The sequence below is a fragment of the Oxyura jamaicensis genome, chromosome 8 (genome assembly GCF_011077185.1).
Source record: "Oxyura jamaicensis isolate SHBP4307 breed ruddy duck chromosome 8, BPBGC_Ojam_1.0, whole genome shotgun sequence".
In the NCBI taxonomy this organism is placed as follows: domain Eukaryota; kingdom Metazoa; phylum Chordata; class Aves; order Anseriformes; family Anatidae; genus Oxyura; species Oxyura jamaicensis.
In genome coordinates this window covers 10,848,417-10,868,643 of record NC_048900.1, presented here as the reverse complement: position 1 = coordinate 10,868,643, position 20,227 = coordinate 10,848,417, and the positions used below count along the sequence as shown (strand labels likewise).

Below are 20,227 nucleotides of genomic sequence, written 5' to 3'. Positions count from 1 at the left end.
CCCCGGCCACCTGTCGAATCTTTGCTGCAGGATATTTTGGGGGCGATTCGTGGTGTTTTAAGGCACTGCGGAGGCAGTGTTGGTGCAGGAGAGTTGGGTTTCCTGGCTGGCACGCGCTGCCTCCCCGGCGGAGGCTCGGTGCCGGAGGGCGGTGAGGAGGCCGCGCGTGGCGTCACCGCGTTCGGTGCTGGTTAACCACGCGCCTGGTCCCGTGGCAGCGCTGAGCGAGGCCGAGGAGTTGCGCCAGGCAGCCCCGGCAGCTCGTCCATCCGTCTGTCCCCGCAGCAGGGAGCCCAGCGGGACGCCGAGGCCGAGCTTCGCCCCGCAGGAGGCCGAGGGGCCGGCGGGAGGGAGCCTGAGCGACTCGTCCAGCGGGGAGTCCAGCTGCGGGCCCCGGCGGCCGCGGGGACCCTCCCCGTCCCGCGTGCGCTTCGAGGACGAGTCCGCCCGCGACGCCGAGGTGCGCTACCTGGAGCGCCTGCGGCACCGGCGGCCGCTGGGCTCGGCGCTGGAGCGCGCCGGCAGCGAAGCCCATGGGCAGCCGGGGGACGGAGCCGGCCCCGCAAAAGCCCGGGGCGGTGACGTCCCCACTGGGGGCAAGTGCCAAGCCTGCGGCTCCATCCTCGGTGCTGCCGAGCCGGCCAAGAGCAGCCCCGTGGCTCGCGGACGGGAGCGTGGAGGGCCTGGCGCTGCCCAGGCAGAGCCCAAATCCCGGCCTCTGGGTCCCGGGGGGTCCCCGCTTTGGATCCTGCCCTCCCGGCAGCGCATCCACACCGAGAAGATCAAGGAGACCTACATCGGGGACGTCCAACGTGCTGACGAGGCGGACTCAGCGCTAGAGAGCACCGACACCTCTGACAGCTGCCGCACGGACAGCGAGGAGGTGGGACCCCGCAGCCCCCACCCGCGGGCTCACCGGGACCCCCGGGCTCGTGGCCACCGGGCCCCCCGTGCCCCGGCGCAGAAGGAGGCACGGGCCAGCAAGGGGGTGAGCGTGGCCAGCAGCCCCCGGGCTGGGGCTGGCGGCTCGGGGGCACCTTGCCCCCCACTCTCTGGCAGCTGGGATGGGGGGAACCCCACTGAGGCACTGGGCAGCGGAGAGCCCCCGGCCCCCTCCTCGCAGCCAGCAGGGGGTTCCAGTGTCCCTGCGCCCCCCGTCACCGGCACCCCCACCACCAAAAAAGCCTGCTCCCAGGTGCCTTGCAGGAAAAACCTCGCCAGCAGCCGCCGGTGCCCGGAGCCCGATGCTGGGGTCGCTTCCCCCAAACCTGAGGGCGCGGGGCAGCGACGGGGTCCCTGCGGCCCCGTCTGGCTCCCGGGGAGCCCCCTCCGTGCCTTGTCCACCAACAACTGCAACAACACCCGTGGGCAGGACGGCCGGGGGACAGGAGGAGGAGGTAAGAGCCACGGGCAGGGGGAGCTGGGGGGTCCCTGGTGGGTTTGGGGACCCAACATCGCGCTGTGGTTGCAGGGGCACTGCCGCAGCCCAGGTCTGAGCCCCCCGGGGATGCTGCAGGGACACCCAGGGCACAGCAGGACGGGAGCACGGCACCTGGGTGAGTGGTGAGCGTGCCTGGCACTGGGTGCAGGGCAGTGGGTGCCTTCCGGCACCTCCCCAGAATCACACTGTGGGGTGTGTGTGACTGTTTTGGGGACAAGCCGCTGCTAAACACTGTGGGGTGTCATCCCCATCCCTGCAGGGAGCCGGCGCGGGCGGTGAGCCGCAAGGGCAGCGGCGCCTCGGCGTCCTCGGGGCTGAAGAAGCTCCTGAGCAGCCTGAGCCAGAGCACCAAGCAGCGCCTGGGCCGCTTCCGCTGCTACAGCATGGAGCAGCTCCCGGCCCCCGGCAGCAGCCCCGGCGTGAAGAAATCGCCCTCGCTGCAGTCCCTGGTGAGCCAAAATGCTGCGGGGGGGGACCGCGAAGGACGGGGGCTGGGACTGGGAGGATTTGGGTTTTTGTTGCCTTTGGGTTGTCATAGGGGTGCTCGCGCATCCTGTGTCCTGTGGGTGTGAAATGCCAAGCGCCAAATGGGAAATGGGTGGGAAAGGGGCGGAGAGGCAGGCTGGGGAGGGGAGGTGGGGTAATTCAGCTTGGGGAATGGCTCGTGTTTCCCACCTCACCCTGGCGGGTGTCCTGGTGTGGCGAGGGGGTCAAACCGCGGTGATATGGGAGGGCTCTGGTGCGGTTGGGGTGCCGGTGCCGCTCGTCTCAGCCGGGCACACTTCACTAGGTGTCACCCTTCTGCCAGCCCCGAAAAACCTCCTCCGCACAGAGCCTGCACGCCCTCCTGGGCAAGGCGCCCCGTGCCAGCGCCTACCTCCTGCCCCAGCCGGGGCCCGGGGACAGGTAGGACGGGGACGGGGCCGTCACCGTGCTCGGCCCTCGCTTGGCCGCGGTGCCCCGGGGTCTCTGCTCACACCTCTCCCCGCAGGACGGGGGCTTCGGGGCCGCGGCGCTCGCTCAGCGTGGAGGACATCGGCACGCCCGACCTGCCGCGCACGGTGGGGCGCGTGGTGGAGGTGTTCCCTGATGGCACCAGCCAGCTGGAGCTGCAGCGGCCCCCGCACGGCTCCTTCGGCTTCCGCCTCACCTCCGGGCATGGCCGGCCCGACACAGGTACCGTGGGGCTGTGCAAAAATCACAGTTCTGGGGGGGTTAAATCGGTGAGCTGAGCCGTGCCGTGCCGGCTCGGGGCTCACCTGCCCGCGCCTCTGTCCGCAGGCGTCTACGTGCAGGAGATGTCGGACGCCGGCACGGCCAAGCTGTACGCGGGGCTGCTGGGCGTGGGTGACGAGATCCTGCAGGTCAACGGGGCCGCCGTGTCGGGCCTGGGGCTGGCCCGCATCCGCGAGCTGCTGCTGCGCGCCGACAGCCTGTCCCTCCGCGTGCTCAGGCAGCGCCCGGCACGCCGGTAGCAGCGGCGCGGCTCCCGGGGAGCCCGGCGGGAGGAAGAGGAGGAAGAGGAGGAGGGTGGCCTGCAGGATGCATGCAATGCACCTGTGGACATTTCCAAAGCCGTGGGTCTCGCCGTGGACCTCACTGACAAAGGGACCGTGAGCGGCCCTGCTATGTGCAATGCGTGGGTCCCCTGGGGGCACGGCAGCTCCGAGGGCCTGCCCCAGGGCACCGCCAGCGTCCCCAGGAGCTGCCCCCGGGGCTGGTGTGGGGACAGACGCCCCGTCCCTACCCCTGGGGTTCCCTGCCAGGGCTGGAAACCTCCACCCGTGGGCTGGGGGGTTTCTTTTTAAATTATTTCAAACTGGAAAAAAAAATAACACATATAAATGTATATGTATATTATACACACATAAAAACATTAGAAGTTTTTGCCCTTTGGCGGGGGGCGTGGTTGGGCTGGGGCTATGCGGGCTGAGAGGCCTGGAGGGGCCAGGTGGGGGGGGACGTGTCCCAGCCACGTGGGGCTGCCAGTGGGGGCAGGGGGGATGTGATGCGTGGGGCTGAGCCCCCCCCAGGCGTGTGACTGCAGTGTCCTGGTGTTGGTGTGGCAGCGGGGTGACACGGGAGGTCTCTGGTTGGGCTCCGGGTCTTTGCTGCCTGTTTTCCTGTGGCCCGGTCACTCTGTCACCTCCAGCTGCGTTGTGACGGTGACAGTGCTGTGGCTTGGCTGCCCCCAGAGCTTTCCTTCCACCCCCAGGAGCAAAACGAGCCCCTTCCTCGTGGAGGGCCGGGGGGCACGGGGCTGAGAGCTCCCTCCTGGTGCGTGGAGCAATGGGGCACAGGAGGACGCGTTGGGGTGAGGATGTGTCGGGGTGAGGATGCGTCGGGGTGAGGATGCTGCTGCACGCAGGGGCTGAGTTTTGGTCTTGTGATGAACTGCGCGATGGGCAGAGTTCCTCACGTCAAACACCCCGTGCTTGTGGCTGCTGCTGGACAGAGGGCAGGAGGAAATGCTGGGGGGTTTCACCTGCCGCAGCCGCAGCATGCTGCTTGTGCCTTGAGAGCCAGGGGAGCAGTGCCCCACAGGTGCTGGCCGGAGCTTTTACCCCCTTGGTGCATGCTGCCAGCCACCCGTGGGATCTAGATGCTGCAGTCCAGCTCTGGGCAGCTGGAGACCCCCCGCTTGTCCCCAAAAGCAAGGGTTACTGCAAGAGCAACCAGTGATTTCCTCTGCTGCAACACGCCGGGCAGCAGGAACGCGTTTATTTAGCAGTAAAGGAGAGGGGGAGCACCACCACCAACAGGAAAAGCAAACGTACAGGGGGAGCGGCCCGCAGCCGGTTCGGAAGCAGTGACACCGGGACAGACACATGAGCACTGCGGCCGGGCTGCCCTCCGGCAGCACGTCGGGCTGAGGAGAGCGTGGTCCTGCGTGGAGCATCAGGAGCTGCTCCTGGAGGATGCACGAAAATAACGTGGGGAACGGAGGAGTGCCAGTTCCTGCAGACAGCAGGGGCAGGTCGGTGCGGCCACGTTCCCCTTCCCCAGCACGTTTCGGAGCCGGCTTCTCGCAGGAGGCAGTCCCACGGGCACGGCTCCGTTGTCAGTCCACACAGCGAGGGTGAGCAGCCCCAGGTGCTCGGACGTGAATCCCCTCCGTAACAGCAAGGCTGGCGGGGACAGCAGCAGGACCGCGTGGTGCCCGCGCCCGGAGGATGACCACGGACCTCCGGGGAAACCTGCTGGGTATTGAGCCCAAGTGCAGCCACTGCGATAGCCAGCCTTGGGAAGGAGACAGCACGTGTTTCTTACAGCGTAACCAAAAGCTACAAGATGCCCTGCAGTGACAGAGCGACCGCCGCGGTCAGCCGTGCAGGCTGGCGTGAGGGCACGTGTGCGTTCGATGCAGAAGCTGCCCTGGCACAGCAGCAAAAGGCACGGAGCCACCGTGTGCCTGCAAGGAGGGACCACGCAGACGCCTCGACAGAGCCAAAAACCCCGCTGGGGGAGCAGCGTCCAGCCGGGGCTGAACATCCCGGGTGGCAGAGCGGTCTGGGTGGGGAGTGTTCCTGATGGGGAGTGTGACTCTGGGGGCCTGCTCTGCAATTTCAGCAGAAACCTTAGTGTCAGCACCAGCTAACTTCCTCCCCTAGCCCCATCTGAGTGCCAGATGGAAGGTGTAAGTCAGCCTGGCGTTGGGTGTCTTTCCCTCCTGGAAAAAAAACCACCCTGAAATATGGGAGCAGGCTTTAGTAAGTTTCTTCCTTCCAGAAGAGCCGTCCCATATTCCTGTGGTCAGTGTTTGCAGCACAAAACCTGCATTTCTCCCCAGCAATACTGCCAGGGTGAGCTTTCATGTCCTTTTGGTATCGACGACCTGGCTAAACCCTAATTCACCGCTGCCGAGACAAGCTGGGTGACAAACAACCCCGAGGTAACAAAAGGACCGGGGAGCCGTACAGGAGCGTGCCCTTGCTTCGAGTTTCCTGGCTTTTGGTTGCTTACAACGGAAGTTCCCCAAAAAATATCAGTTGGGAAAAATTAAGACGTCCTATTTACAAGTTCATACGTACTTAAAATACACGGTTAAGCTCCATTCCTCTGAGAATGCGTCCTGCATCTGCAGAAAGAATGTGGCTCAAATGGTCATCAAAAAATCTTTAAAGTTTTGTTTTTTCTTTAAAAAAAATAAGTTATTTCAGACCTGACAAATCACTTGCCAAAGGGAAGCAGCTGTTAAACAGAAGCAGTTACTCAGTCATACAAGGGCAAAGAAAGCATCAGTCAATGAGCTTTAGAGGCTTGTATAACAAAGGAGGTGATTTTAAAAGCTTTAAGAAATCCAGCCTGGGGCAAACGGCCGGCCGCCAGCTCTCAGCGACCCAAGGTTAAAGCTGTGGGGTTTCCAATCGCACCCCTCTTGCCGATGACAGGACCTGCACCTGCAGCTCACCTACCTGCAGCCTGAGCTCCTGCCAAGGGGTCTGGGAGGCCAATGCCTTGCTGCAGACACTGCAGCGTTTCGGTGCTATCGGGGCGGTGCTGAGCCAGGCCTGGGGAGGGAGCAGCTTGGCCATGGGTGCGCGTTCAGCCGGGGTTTGGTTCCTCCCGGTAATGCTTTTTTGGCTGGCGAGCACCCCCAGGCTGGCGATGCAGTTTGTAATGCTTGGTGAAAGGGTTCCTCCCCCTGCACACCCCCGGGGCTTGATGCTGTGTGTCCGCAGCTGACCGCAGGGGGCTCAGGACCCCTGCGACTGGCTCATACCTGCGAGGGGCGAGGCGCAGTGGTAAAGTCCTCCCCCGGCTGCCTGGGTCCGGATCGCACCACACTGGGGAAAGGAGGCAGCTCGATGGTGTGGGGGAGCCACAAATTGCTCCTGCCCTCCTTCTGCCCTCCCCAGAGCCAGGTGAGACGTCGGCAGAGCCAAGCCTTGGTCCTCGGAGGAGAAAGGTGAGAGCCAGGTGCAGGTTTTCTTGACGGGGATCTCTGGGCGGACGGAAACAGTGAGAGTTTCATTTCCCCATGCTACAAGGGGAGGGGGGATGGAGAAGAGGCGTCCGAGGAAGTTCAGTCCATCACAGGACGAAAAACAGGATGAGCACCACCAGCAAGATGACAAAGAGGACGATAATCGCACACCACTGCCGCCGATCTGGAAGAAAAAGGAAGAGTCAGTCTCCCTACGTTAACACAGAAGGAAAACTGGGGGAGAGCTTTTCTTCACTGTACTGCTAGCACTCCACGTTAAGCTAAAGATGCCATTAACGCTGATGGAGCAGCTCTTTGAACAGCAGGACAAGCAGCATGTCCCCTGTGGGCTCCTCACTACAGTCCACGGGGTGACAGCGTTTGTTCTCCACGATGCTGCTGGTTTTTGGGACAGTCGTGCAATTTTGAGGTTTCTTCCCAGTCAAGTTCAAGCAGACTTGACAAGCTGGTCCACGAGTGATCGGGAAGAACAAGCAGGGGGCTGCTGTGTGTTGCTGCTTGTTTGTGGAGCAACCCGTTTGCCAGAGGAAAAAGGAGGGGGCAGTGAAAGCTTTCTAAAAAAGCTCTGCTGGGAAGAGCTTGCTGCAGCTCCCCTTAGAAGATTGCCAGGAATGAGTTTCCCCAGGCTGTCTTCTGCAAATTGCCGGCCCCTGTGCATGCTCTGCAGATGCTCCGCACTGCACCGCCTCTGGGATCTGCTTCAGGGCGCTCAGCACACCACCAGAGCAGCTTTGGCTTTCTTCTGGAAAGATGTCCTAATGCCTTTTACAGAGCCAACCCACCAGCCCGTACTGCTGCTCTAAGACGTCTGACACCGTTTTGCTCCCACAGTGAAAGTTTCCCCCCATCTGGATTCGTGCTTGGCTCCGACTTCCTGGCACCAGCCACGGTCACGATGCGAGCTGGGGCTGCACCGCAGAAGCCACATTACTTGCGCGGTGCCTGACTCTCCCCGGATGAGCTCCGTCTGCAGCGGGCTTTGGGGGTGGGAGGCGAGGCTGCGCAGCTGCTGTCGGGCCGTGGCTACGTCTGCAGCGGCAGGACAAAGCCCCTGCAGGGCGGTGGTGGTGCAAGAGCTGGGACAGAGCCCTCCCAGCCAGTCCTGTCACTTTGTGACTCCAGCGACAGCAAGAAAGGCTATTTCACAACGATCTGAAGCGCTCTGCAACGCTGGAAGCATTTTTCCCAGAGGACAGGGGAGATACACAACATGAGCCAGCGGTTGTGCTGTCACGGAGCCTGTGGATGGGGCCCTATTTCCACAGCCCTGTGACTTCCCTGGCCAGCCTGGTCCCGCAGAGCAGCCTTATCTACTCTCGCTGCTGCCTCCACCAGCTACACGAGCACCGAGAGGGGCAACGGAGGCAGGCGGCGGGGACTTCCCGGCAGGCAGGAGCTTCCTGTTTGCTCTGCCCGTGGCGCCCGGCCAGCCGCCAGCCCACCAGCTTCGGGTGCAGCCTTATAAGGGCTTTTCTCACGGGCTCGGCCTCCCCCGGCACAGAAATCTCGCCTCTTTCCTCCATCAGCTGAGAGACACCGACGGTCCCCGTGTGTGCAGGGCTGGCGCCAGCCGCCCAAGGGCAGGCGAGCTTTGGAAGGTGGCTTGTGGCAGCGGGGGGAGCCACGCACGCACGGCGGCAGCGTTTTATGCCACCCTGAAAGCTTTTGCTCAGCAGGTGGCCTGGGAAACGTGCAAGCGGCGCAGGAGGCTGCAGAGCCTTCCCTCCTATCATCTGTGAAGGGGATTTTCCCACTGCAGCAGTAACAACATAAATAGAAAGGCATCTGTAAATAAAACAAAGGCCGAGGACACGCTGCAGAGCAGTGTCTGGGCACGCGCAGCTGCAAGTTTTGGAAATCTTCCCCATCTCCAACCCTCTGTGCACCCAGAGCTGCTCCCTCCCTTCTGCTTGGCTCTGGGTGGGTGGGAGCACGCGGCGCCCCAGCCCTAAAACCCAAGCACTTGTCTCTCCCTTTCTGGGGCCGGATGCCACTTCCCAGGACCTACCGCTCGTCATGTGAGACACTTTTGCGAGCTTCTTCATGACGTTGTCGAGCCGCGAGTGAGTGCTGTCCAACTCGTGGGAGAAGTCGTCCAGCATCCTGGGGACAGAGAAGCACGGTTCTCGTCAACAATAAAGCCACACGTGCCTCCGGAGCTGCTCGGCGCGCCCACACACGCTGACCAAAACGCCAAGTTGATCAGTGCGAAGCCAAGCAGCTTGGTTTCCTGAAAGCACCCAAAGCGGGGACAGCTGCTGGAGCAGCAGCTCTGCTGCGGTGGGAAGGGGGCAGTCACGTGGGACACGCGTTGGACTGATCACAGGTGCTCACAGAACTCTGTGCAAACCTACAGGGTGAGGAGTGTGCGCGGGGGTCCTCCTTTTACGAGGAAAGTCTTGTTTATAATCCATGATTAGCAGAGAATGGTGAGATCTGGGTGCCAGTTTGGGCTTTAAATCCCTCCAGGGCTTGCAGTTGAGGCTAAAATCCTGTTCCAGTCACGCATCAAACAGGAACGGGATTTGCAATAGCTTTTAGGGTGCTTTTAAGCTCTGTATGGAAGTTACCCCTCCAGTTCCTCCACGCAGCAGCTGCAATGACCTGGAAGCCTTTCGGAAGCTGTTTTGTTAGTGCCAAGGACCCACCTGAAGACAGACGAGCACATCCAGCATCACGGCCGTGCCAGTCATCTCCAGTGAGTAGGACTTTGAAGCTTAACATGTTTAAAAGGACAGCTTCCTTCATTTGGGCACTTGTTAAACCTTCTCTTGGTGGAGAAGAGGGAGTTGTAAAACTCGTATTGCCTTAATTATCTGTGGCTGTCTAGCAAGCACTGATTGCTTATGAGGTAATCTGGAAATGGACACACCACACTGACCTGCTTCGCAGGAATTCCTACGGGGGGTGGATTAAAGTTCCTCCTGTCCACCAGAGACATCACGTCACAGGGACATCGCCCTCCAGCCTCCCATCAGCCAAACAAGGAGGACTTAGGCATGAACCCTCCGAGTGTCTCTGTTGGTCTGCATAACTGGGAACTTTATGCTCTTGTTATGCACAGGGAAAGAAGCCTAATTTGTATGTAAATGGGTGGACACAAATGACTTTGTGAGCTATCCTTTAACCCTTTGTGTGGGTGAGGGTTATTTTTAGCTTTAGCTATGAACGCAGCTCTGTGCTGCGTGTTTTAGGGCTGGCAAGGCAGAGCTCTGAGCTCCCGGGTCATGCAGCTCCGTGCAGGTATCCACGGGCAGCACAAACCCTGCGGAGGGGGAAAGCACCCAGTGTGCCTGTTAGAGCAGTGCCCGCCCTCATCTGCTCAGTACTGCTGGCTGCCTGAAGTCAAGGAGCATTACTGCGTGCCTTAAGGGTGGTGTTTAAAAGAGTAAGGGAGAAGGCAAGGTAAACTGGCAGCTAAACCTGCCCCAGGTGCAGGCTTTCAAAGCAACAAGACTGTGGTTGGATCCTTGCAGGCTGCAATAAGAAGTATTTTCTGCTGCCTGAAATCAAAGGCAGTCTAGGGTGCTGGAGGGGACGAGCTAGGAGAGACTGCCTGAGGGACTGGGAAATTCAGGGACTGAACGGGGGCAGCGGTGTGGCAGCGAGGATCCCCAGCTGTGCTGAGGACCCCCAGGTGTGCTGCAACCAGCCCCACACCCTTTGGTGCCGCGTCTCCCACTTACACTGCCTGCTCCTCCAGCTCCCCGCCGATGCGCTGCGACATGTTCTTCAGCACCCCGATGCTGCCAGAGACCAGCTCCAACTGCTCATCTTGCTGCTCCACGATCAGCTGGGGGCAACGAGACAGGGAATGGGTGATTACAGGTCTGCTGCATCAGGGCCAGCTGCTCAGGTGGATGGACAATCACCACTGCGGTGCCTGGAACAGACCTAGGTCTCCAGGACTGTATTTCTAAGAAACGCCTGAGAAGTGGCAGCAGCAGCAGAGCCTTCCCAGCCTTCCTGCAGCACAGCTGGCTGCAGCCTCCCCTACCATGCCTGCAAACTCAGCCTCAGCTCAGCCATGCTCCCTCTGTGCTGCCAAGATGGCTTTGTAAAGCCAAAGGACCTGGCCAGCGAAACCTCCTCCAGCTTTGCTGCCTGCAGCAGGAGCCGTGCTGGTGCCTAACCCAGAGCACGCTGCAGTTAACAGGGGGTTAATGCAAGTCCGAGGCTGTTGCAGCTTCTACAACTAAAAATAACAAGTCTGGTTCTCAGCGTGCCCCAGGAATAGGTCTGCTGATGTTTTAAATCACTTTCAGGGCACCATCACGCTGAGGATTTGGGTTACCCTAGTTACCTACTTCTCAGTCTATTTATCTTCCTCCAGTCACTAGGTAAAACTCGCCTGAAAGCTGGGGCAGCGCCGTGTGTCAGGAGCTTTAGCAGTTTGCTGCCTCTGTGAAGTGGCCTATTTAAGGGCCTGTGCTTGGGTGGGCTGCTGCAGGCGGGTCTGTGCCGCTCGGGCCCTGCTCCAAACTCCCCCGGCTCCAGGGAAGCACCTTGCCAGGGCTTCTCGCAAAGCCCTCACGCAGGCTTTCTCATGAATCTCATGTTGACAAAGGCAGGAAAAGGAAGCAGCCACGTGCTCCTTCTCCCTTGCTGTTCCGATGAAGATGCGCACAAACAGCAGCAAACGCCAGTTGTGTAAGAAACGTGCACTCTTCTGGCTGCAGGCTTTCTACTTTCCCAAGGATTTCGGCACTCCTTGCACTATTAAAGCTTCGCACGCTCCCAGACTGTTTGCCTTCTGCAAGTAGCAGAAGACTGAAGCCTCAGTGGTTAAAAACTGCGCCAAGATACATCCGAAGCTGCACCGTACATGGAACACACGCACGGGGATATGCTGCAAGCTAAGGCGACGGCTGTCAGGCTCCTGGATCCAGACCAGCCAAGGACCAGAATTCTTTTTTGGCTCCCGCAGCCTGCCCCCGTCCCTGTGACGCCCACTTGGCAGGCAGAGCCACTCGGTCTGCACGGTGCCAGCCGCCTTACCTGTTGTTGAGCTTGCTGCTCCTCAATGAAGTGTGAATTTGCTAATTGCAGCTCCCGGTCCAGACGGCTGTATTTGTCAGGTCCGGAGCTCCAGCTCTGACTGCTGCTGTCTCCCAGGAGTGCCTAGACAGATGCAGAGACCCCTCAGCAACACCCCTGTGCCTGCCCACAGGCCATCCACAGGGTGTAGCGGGAAGGCGGACACAGCAGTGCTCCCGTACACACACAGCATGCTTTTCCTCCTGCTCTTTCGCTATTCAGAGTGCTGGCACAAACTAAAACAATGCAGTGCCAGCGTGGGAAACCCCTGCAGCCTGATACTGCAGGAACACTGCTCCAGCAACAGGAGAGCTGGAGCACGACCGACAGGGTAAGCAGGAGGTTTGTGCCTCATGTTCTTTGATTCAAGTTACCCGTACTGCTGAGTTGCCAGCGTACTACATCACGCTTGCTACCTGCTCTACAACCTCACTGGAGGGGCTTGTGCAAAGCCAGCAGAGACGTGGCTTCCCAGCTGAGTGTGCCTGGGCCCTGGAAGGAAGTTTTGCTGCAGCTTCCACAGAAAGGCCTCTGTTTGGCAGCCCAAGCCCACGAGGGTCAGGTCACCAGCAGCCGAAAGCCAGCCTCTTGGACGCAGAGGCATGCTGGAAAAGCTGCTGCAGCCCGGCACAGCTCAGGCTTTGTGGTCTGGAGGGAAGGCGAGGGGCTGGGGAACGGAGAGGAAGGCGGCAAGGGGAAATCAGTTTTCCTGACCAGATGTCGCCGCGTGAGCTGAGCCATATGGTCTCCTGCAGCTAGCAGGAGCTTAAAGGAAAGGAAAGCAGCAAAACCCAGAGACAGCTACAGACTTGGGTGAGCAAGAGGGTAAGGGGCTCTGCTTCTCCACTTTTTGCCGAGCACCTCAATCAAGCCTCTAACTGGTTCAGCAATCAGCTCTGTGCCTCAGAAGCTTGCTGCAGTTTGTCCTTTTTGCCACCAGTGGTAAGACTGATGCAGTCAGGTAAGTTTGTCGTACAAACAGCACGCCAACTTTTACAGAGGCAGCTCTGGAAGTCAGTTCAGAGATCTCCTTACAGTTTCCCCATCAGCTGAGAAGCACAAGCTGCATCTGTTCCTATTCCTTAGATTACAAGTGCAGACAACCTGAGACTCCTTGAACTTCTTCCATCTTCCTACGCGGTTAACTATTCCGAGCGGTAGCTATTCGTAAGGGTATGTGCTGTCCTGGCTCCTAAATACAGCCGAGCACAGGGTTACATTTACAGGCATGGATTCTGACTCTGTTCCTCCTGTAGCTGAGGGAGATTCCCCTTTCCGCAGGGTGATGTAACACTGACAGTTGTATACAACCATTTCTGAAGACAGAGACAGATGGTGAGTGGTGACTTACTGCTTTCAGATGGGCCTGAAGGAGGGGGGCAGCAACGTGCCTGCAAGAACCAATGCTTTCAGGTCACAGCAAGACAGGCATGGTTCAAACACAGCTTTGCTGCAGCACACAAGCCCCTTCCTAGAATAAATGGTTTTAAGGGGATGAGCTGCAAACCAGGATATATATTGTAATTACAGCTTTTAGGGAGTTTTGATCAGTGCTGTACACTCTACCTTATGATGTGGGACCCCAGGCCACGTGGAAATTAAAGTTTTACCTAACACGTATCTTAAAAACAACAGGTGCTAGAGCTGATAAATCCTCCTCACTCTTTAAAGTACCAAATAACCATTGCATGCACTTAACTTGCTTGTTTCTGATCCTCACCTGTCTGTTTTTTCTTTCAGCCAGTGCTTGCATGGAGGAGTTTGACATCTGATCCTTCATCTCCTGTTTGTTCAAAGAAAGAAGTAGTACGTGAGCGTTAGGTTTGAGATGACAGGCAGCTTCAGCTTGATTACCAGGCTGTCTATAACCAGCAAGCTTTCTTTGGGGGAGTGGAGGAAGAAAGATTTTCTTTGAAAACATGCAGTTTTGATGAGTCTGGAAAGATGCTGTTAAAAGCTCCATTGCGGTTCATTGCTTTACTGATACCAGAATCAATGGCAAGAGGGTATTTTGAAAATAGTCCTTATTTACTACTTGTTTTGTTCTGCTGCAGCCAGAAAGGCTATGGTTTGTGTAACACTAATGTTCCCATTGATAGGCTGGAAGGAAGAGTTATGTTCTTGAATGTCTCGGAAGCCTATAGCCTTCACTACTCCCAGTTGCATCTGGTTTAATATCGCATAAGACAAGATAGATGTCCTGCCCTGTGGCCACCTCTCTGACTGTGCCTGCATTTTGTCTCTTGTGAATTAAGTTTTGCTCGAGTTCCTGTAGAAGACGGCTAGCCACAGAAAGATACCAATTACATTGTGAAGTTTTAATGGTTTTTATATGATCCAGCGTATGCTGATCGTTAGGCTGATCCACCTCATCCACCAGCACAGTTCTGATGTCACCAGGTATGTTTTACTGCTCAGAGATAAGTAATACATCACCAGAGCAGCAGATCCCACTCAGTTACTTCTCAGTGGCTAATGCACAGGCTGCTTTGCACTGTGAATCCCCCCCACCCCGGAAAATGGAAGTCAACTGCGCAATGCCACTGAAGAATTTCATTTAACAGCAAGAGACGCTGCTCCAAAACCCACTAGCCAGCAGTTTTCAGTCAGGAAAAGAGGATCCATAAAGCAGGGTTGCTTCATCCTGTGTGTTTGGGGAGCTGACTACACCAAGGGCAAGGCAGCGAGCACATGCTGCTGGGCCCGGTGTGTTTTCAGAATCAGATCCCAGGCAGCACACCTTACGAGCGGCATGCAGCCCACAGGACTGCAGGTAGGATAACAAGCTTGCTGCCAGCCACAGCAGTGCAGCTTGTGGAGGAGGAACATCCAAATCATGAGGAAAAGCAGAAAGTAAACTACGCTCAGCGTAGCTATTAATAGGGAGAGCACTTCCTAACTAGCAGTGTGTTACCAGGCAGGGAGGCTTTTGGGAAGATGTTTCCTTTTCTATTACCACCAAGTTGTTAAAATCCCCCTCTTGTTTCTGAATCCTCCCTAACCACTATGTGAATAAACGCCTCTGCTCCTGCAGGTGCTGCTGAGCTTCTCTTCAGCGCTGCCTCCAGCACTGAGCTGTGTGAAACCGCTGCCCAGCGGGCAGAGCTCTGCCAGGCCTGCCTCCCTCTGAAGGACTGGTATTCGAGTGAGCTTAAACTAAAAAAACATCTTCCCCGAGTTAAAAATAGAGCTAATGGTTGTTTTGACTGTTTTGCAGCAGTAGGAAGCTGAAGTCACCACGTAAGTAACACCAGGCTTTAAACAGCTGTCCATGTTCAAAGTGGACTCTCTGTTTTTGAAAACCAGTGACAGGAGCTCAGGACAGTCACCACTTCCTTTACCTCCGAAGGGAGGCTGCAGTCTCCCCTGCGAGGCAGAGGGGCTTTGAGTCTTCCTTTCCAATTTGTATAGGCTTCCAGGTCCATCGGTACCAGAGCAGTGCGCTAGGCAGTGGGGACCCTCTGCTCTGACCCCATCCAGGCAGCCCTTGGAAGGGAGCACTGGGGAAGAGGAAGGCTGAGAGCAGGTGGGTAGCAGGCTGGTTCTCCTCCCAGGTTCAGCACTGACACCAGCTTTCTTTCCTTTATCCACCTAAGCACCCCCTGCTGCTCCCTCTGCTCCCATCCCGGGTCCTCAGGTCCTTACCCTGACCACCTGCCGTGTGCTCGTGATGAAGGCTTTCCTGACACCCAGCTCTGTTGCATCGAGGTTGAATTTCCGAGGGTTTGCCTCAACGATGCGTAGGGAACGAGTCAAGGAGTCCCCATCAGCGGTATTCAGTACACACAGACACCCCAACCCCTTGGAGGGAGTCTGTGAAGCAGCACGTTTCCAGCATGCTGCGCCTTTTCCCCAAATTTCATTAGCAAAATACCAGATGCTGGAGCAAAAAAGGCATGGCAGCAATATTCAGCACAGTACACGCACCAGCATGAGGTTTCTCTCTTTTTTTCTTTTTTCTTTTGGTTCTCCAGTGCTCTGCAGCGCTTTCGGGAGTGTTCAGCTGAACACAAGGAAAAAGGAATAATTCTGGAAGCCAGCCTAGAGTATGACTGACTACACAGAAACCCAAATTCATACCGCACAACAGGCTTTTTAGAACAAAGCATCTTATAATATACCTTGTCAAAAGGAAAACAAAAAGGCAGAGGGAAAGCCTTTTGCTGAACACACTGGCCTTCATTTCTCATTTGCTGTTTGAGAAAAGCTGAGCTATGTGCAAAACTCAATCCCAAACAGTCCTGATTTCTGCACAAAGTAACGACTAGTGAGCACTGGTACGCAGCTGGTCATTACAACTCAGGAACTGCATGCCCCAGCCTCCAGAGGACTACAGAAAGGATATTAATTGTTTCATCCAAGTCTTCCAGGTCCCACTCAATGCTCCGCAGATTGTTCCTGAGCTCATTAGTGGTCCAGTCGATTTCTTCTCGTGTGGCGATGGAGGGATCTTGCAAGAGCTCTGTCCACCTCTGGAAGAGCCCCTGGGCGGTGTTCACAGCTTTCTGCACCTCCCTGCAGTCGTGGTGATTAAAGAGAAGTGAAGGGATTACAATCAGCAGTCATGCTGGGGCAGCCTCCTCCCAGACATCTTTCCTTCAACCATTTTTAGTTTATTTTGCAAAATAAGGATTTACCCGCTGGACAACCTGGCCTCCTGTTGAAGCACAGAGTGGTGAGCACTAACAACTTCCAGGTGAGCTCCCACAATTAACGAAAGGACCTATTTCTTTAGGGGCAGTTTCTGCTGAGTGTCTGTGAAGGCGAGACAGGGCACTTTGAGCGTCTGAACAAGGCTGCTCCTCAGCAATTAGTATTTTGCATTCCTCTCAACAGCTTTCCTCTAAAGACTGTTGACTACCTGAGCAAGATACCCCAAGGGCAAACAAAATTACAGGAACCCGTCCCCACAATAGAGTCAGGCAGGCTGTTGAGTGCAGCACTGTTTATTTTAATTTAGCATAAAAAATACACAGCTCTACTACGCTGGCTTAGGGAACAGAAGTCTTTTCTGCTGCTCTAAGCTTTTTGGAGACGAGGGCATTCACGGCATGGGAAGGCCGGCTCGGCTGACAGCACCGAGCACTGCCTGCGTGGCGTGGGGCGAGCAGCAGGTAACCGTGCCATTATCTGTACCTACAAACGCTGCAGTTTATAGGTGCAGGGGGAGCCAGGACCAGGGATGCAGATAAATATGCTGCCGTGATAGCCCATGAAAAGGTGGCCACCAGCCCAAGAGCTTGCATGCAGCATACAGGTAAGATTTATCTTTATTTGCCAGGTATTTATCCCCAGCAGAGGAGTTTTTCCTTGGGGGGAAGCCCAGAATGGATGAACCATGTCTGCACCCTGCAGCCCTTGCAGGGATATGAGGACTGCAGCTCTCTCTACCTTGCACCATGGCCTGAAGCACTCAGTTTTGTTGCCTAAGCAGAAGTCTCTCTGCACCATGACACGTGTTCTTCCTCTTCTCGCACATCCGTGGCTCCACGTCTGCCACATCTAGTGCCCTGAAGTCAGCAGCTGGCATCAAGGACCTGGCGCGCTTTGTTCCCTCTGCTACTTGCTAGAAAAAGTTGTTTTTTCACCTGAGCATACTTGGGGAAGTACCTATGAGCAGGAATTCAAAGCAAAGCTGGATGTCCTTTTGGGAGGAGTTACGAACGCCAGGAAAGCAAACTAAACACACTGTGGCTGGGCCCAGCCACCACCAACCCCTTCCACCCCAATCTGCTGGCTAATAATTAACACCAGGAGCGGCAGAAGGTCCCCTCTCCCCTCCCAGCCCTTCCCCTTGCTGTGCGGGAATCTCTCTGGAAAGTTTGACAGGCTGTTTGCTCCCCACCCATGGCGATTCCTATTTTTCCCCCCAGCACCAGCTCGACCTGGCAGCGGTTCACTTTTGCTGGCCGCACCAGCAGCCCTTCCCACACCTCTCACGCTTGTATAGCCGTTCCCACTGCTCCCCTCTGCCCTGAGCACCGTGCCAGCGTGATGCCGGCAGGGCACCAATGCACAGCACGAGCTGAAGGTGGCTCCATGCTGAATTTTAGATGCTGGCTAAGGTGCTTTCACCCTGTTATTTATGGTTTTCCTTTCCTCCGGCCTCCACCGCCTTTGTTTCGTGTCTGCCTTTGTTCAGGCTTTCCTCTGCCTGGTTTCTCTCGGTGCCACTGTCCTCGCTGCAGTTTCTCCCCCAGCCTGGTGCCCGATCCTCTCCCTGACCACGACCACCAGGCTCTGGCATTCTGGGGACACCCCCAGCGATGGGGTGACCTGGAAGAGAGCCCCACGCTGCCCACCCCACAGTAACATTCGTCAAGCCATTGCCACCTGGCTCGGAGCTGGGCCACCCCACCGGTGTGCCGGGAGCTGCACCTGCGGCAAGCACACCTCCAGCCCTCCTCCGCCTGTGTCTCGTCCTGGGCTGTGCCTGGGGAGCTGCCTTCGGGGGCTCCTTCTGCTCGGAGAGCCCCTGGGCACAGTCACCGTGGGCAGGGACCCCCCAAATGCCCTCCTGGCACAGGGCTGCAATGGGGGGGCTCTGAGACTGTGTGGGGGCATCCCAGGGAACTGAGATAAGCTTTGGGGTGACAGCTGCGTGGGCGTGGGGCTGGATGCCCTTCCTCCCCCCCACATCCCTTCCTCCTCCTCACCAAGCCCCCCAGCCCTAACCCTCGCTCTCCTCCTCCCAGACCCCCCCCAGCCTTTTCTCCCCCTCACAGACCCCCCCCATCCCCACCCCTCACCTTTCCCCTCGCAACCCCCCAGTCAGCGTTTTGGCTGGGACAGAGTTATTTCTTTTTAGTACCAAAACCACGACCCCACCCCCCCAACCCTCACCGACCCCCCACACCCCTCCCTCCCCCTCACCTCCCCCAGACCCCAACCCTCGCTCCTCCCCTCGCTCCCCCCCGCCCCGATGCCGCCCCCCCAGCCCCAGACGGGTGCCCCCCGGCTCCCTCAGCCCCCCCCCGGCCGCCGCTCACCCCTTCACCACGAAGAAGGGGTCCTCCATCGACATGATGGCGCCGCCGCCGCCGAGCGCCCCGGCCGCCGCGCCGCCCTCCCCGCACCGCATGCGCGGCCGCCCCGGCCCCGCTCCGCCCCGTCATGGCGGAGCCCGGCCCCGGGGCGGCCCGGCCTCGGTCCCGGTGGCCCTCGGGGTCCGGAGTGGGGAGGGGGGTGTCCCGGGATGGAGGCTGTGCTGCCTCGGGGTTCGCCCTCCCTCGGTTCTGATGTGATTTTGGGAAGGGAAGAGGCCTGTGGGGAAGGGTCGTGGCAGCCCGGCAGCCGCAGGCTGGTGGGGAGGTGGGAGTGTTCCCCTCGGAGCTGCCATGTCCTGGGGCTGGGGGAGCACGGGGGGCAGCCCCTGGCTTTCCTCAGTCCCTAGCCCCTCTTTGTTCCCTCAGCCCCACTCTCTGGACAGCCTCTTCCCACCGTGGGGCTCCCCGCTATGGGTACCGACATCCTTGGGCTTGGGAAATCTGTCAGAGGAGGAACGTCAGTCCCATGGGACAGGCAGCAGCAATCCCCCAGATCTTGGCCACAACGGCGGTTCTTGAGGCAGCATCGTTCCCCCAGATCTTGGCCCCGATGGTGGCTCTTGCAGCAGCAATCCTCCAGATCTTGGCCCTAGTGGTGGCTCTTGAGGAGGCAGCAGCAGTCCCGCAGATCTTGGCCCTGTTGACCAAAGGGCATGCCCCTACCTGCGCCTTCCTAACGTGGCTGCGATCCAGCCCCCCTAGCAAAGGCAGCGCTGCTTTGCTTACGGGGCAGGCTCCGAACCCATTTGCAGAGATGCCTTCTCAGCATGGGAACCGGGGAGCTCGCTTTTGCAACCACAGCAGGCTTACTCATGAGTGTGGGGTGGGGAGGCCGCGACACGTGTAAAACTGGTTTCTGTAGTTTGTGGAGCGAGGGAAGAAAGCTGCCTCCTGCTCTGGCCAGCCCCACGCCTGGGAAAAGGCAGCTTGTCAGGTGTGGTGCAACGCGGGGTGGCTTTAGGGCCTGCCTTGGTCCTCGCTGCGCCTTGGATGGCTTGTTTCCCACGCCGGCAAACGTGCCGTGACAAATGGGTCCTGCGCTGAGCAGGGGCTTCCCCAGGAGACGCTGAGCCAGTTAGGTCTGTCCCTCTCCCAGAAAGACCTCGTGCTCTGCAGAGCCCCGTGATCAGCCTGTGATTTCTACCTGTGCTTCATGCTCCTCAGAGCTCCCGCCTTCCCCCTGCCCAGCTGCCAAAGCTTCTTTTCAGGACTGGTTTCTGCCTTCCCTTGCTGCAGTCATCATGCTGCCACTACAAGAACCCTGTTGCCATAATTCCCCATGCTGTGCTGCAGCCCTCACCTCCTGCTCCGGTCGTTTGGGCCTTCTTGCCTGGGCAGAGGAGGAAAAACAGCAAGGAGAGGGGAGTGTGGGTCAGCCTGGAGCTGCTCGGCAGTTCTGGGTTCCTCCTCTGGAAGGTGTCCCAGCAGAGGCCGTGTTTCTCATCGTGCTGTGTGCTAACCCCTTCTGGAGGCGCAGGACGCCGTGGCAAAGAGACATCCCTCTCGTGCCTGAACGTGTGCCCTCGGCAGCGAAACCCCTCGGAGGCAGCCGGAGCGTGTCGGAGCCTCCCAGGGATTCGCTTTTCGTGCTCGGGTTTGGTTGTGGTGGTTACGTAGGTGGTCTGCTCGTGTGCTTCAAGGCGTGCTGTGTGCTGAGCAGGGCACCGAGGGTTATCAGGGTCAGATTTGCTCAAACACTTGTGAAAGGCTAGCGGGGGCAATTCGCAGCGCTTTCGCTTCGGTGCACGCCGTCTG

General features: G+C 58.3%; 2 protein-coding genes across 2 annotated transcripts in view; one reads left to right on the top strand and one right to left on the bottom strand.

Annotated features, from left to right (window-relative positions):
• KIAA1614 (KIAA1614 ortholog) overlaps positions 1-2,987 on the top strand; it is a 6,858-nt gene extending 3,871 nt beyond the window's left edge. The window contains exons 5-10 of the mRNA XM_035333929.1: positions 286-1,397; positions 1,472-1,556; positions 1,701-1,890; positions 2,232-2,347; positions 2,433-2,617; positions 2,723-2,987. Coding sequence (XP_035189820.1) covers positions 286-1,397; positions 1,472-1,556; positions 1,701-1,890; positions 2,232-2,347; positions 2,433-2,617; positions 2,723-2,916 — 1,882 coding nt within the window. The 3' untranslated portion in view covers positions 2,917-2,987. The remainder of the gene's footprint in view (positions 1-285; positions 1,398-1,471; positions 1,557-1,700; positions 1,891-2,231; positions 2,348-2,432; positions 2,618-2,722) is intronic.
• Positions 2,988-6,253: 3,266 nt separating this feature from the next.
• Positions 6,254-18,561, bottom strand: STX6 (syntaxin 6). The gene is made up of 8 exons (XM_035333492.1): positions 18,416-18,561; positions 15,772-15,941; positions 15,072-15,166; positions 13,147-13,209; positions 11,388-11,510; positions 10,076-10,182; positions 8,398-8,492; positions 6,254-6,552 (listed from the first exon to the last, which is right to left on the bottom strand). The coding sequence occupies exons 1-8, from the start codon at positions 18,505-18,507 to the stop codon at positions 6,476-6,478; spliced, it is 822 nt and encodes a 273-aa protein (XP_035189383.1). The 5' UTR covers positions 18,508-18,561; the 3' UTR covers positions 6,254-6,475.
• Between the last annotated feature and the right edge of the window lie 1,666 nt (positions 18,562-20,227).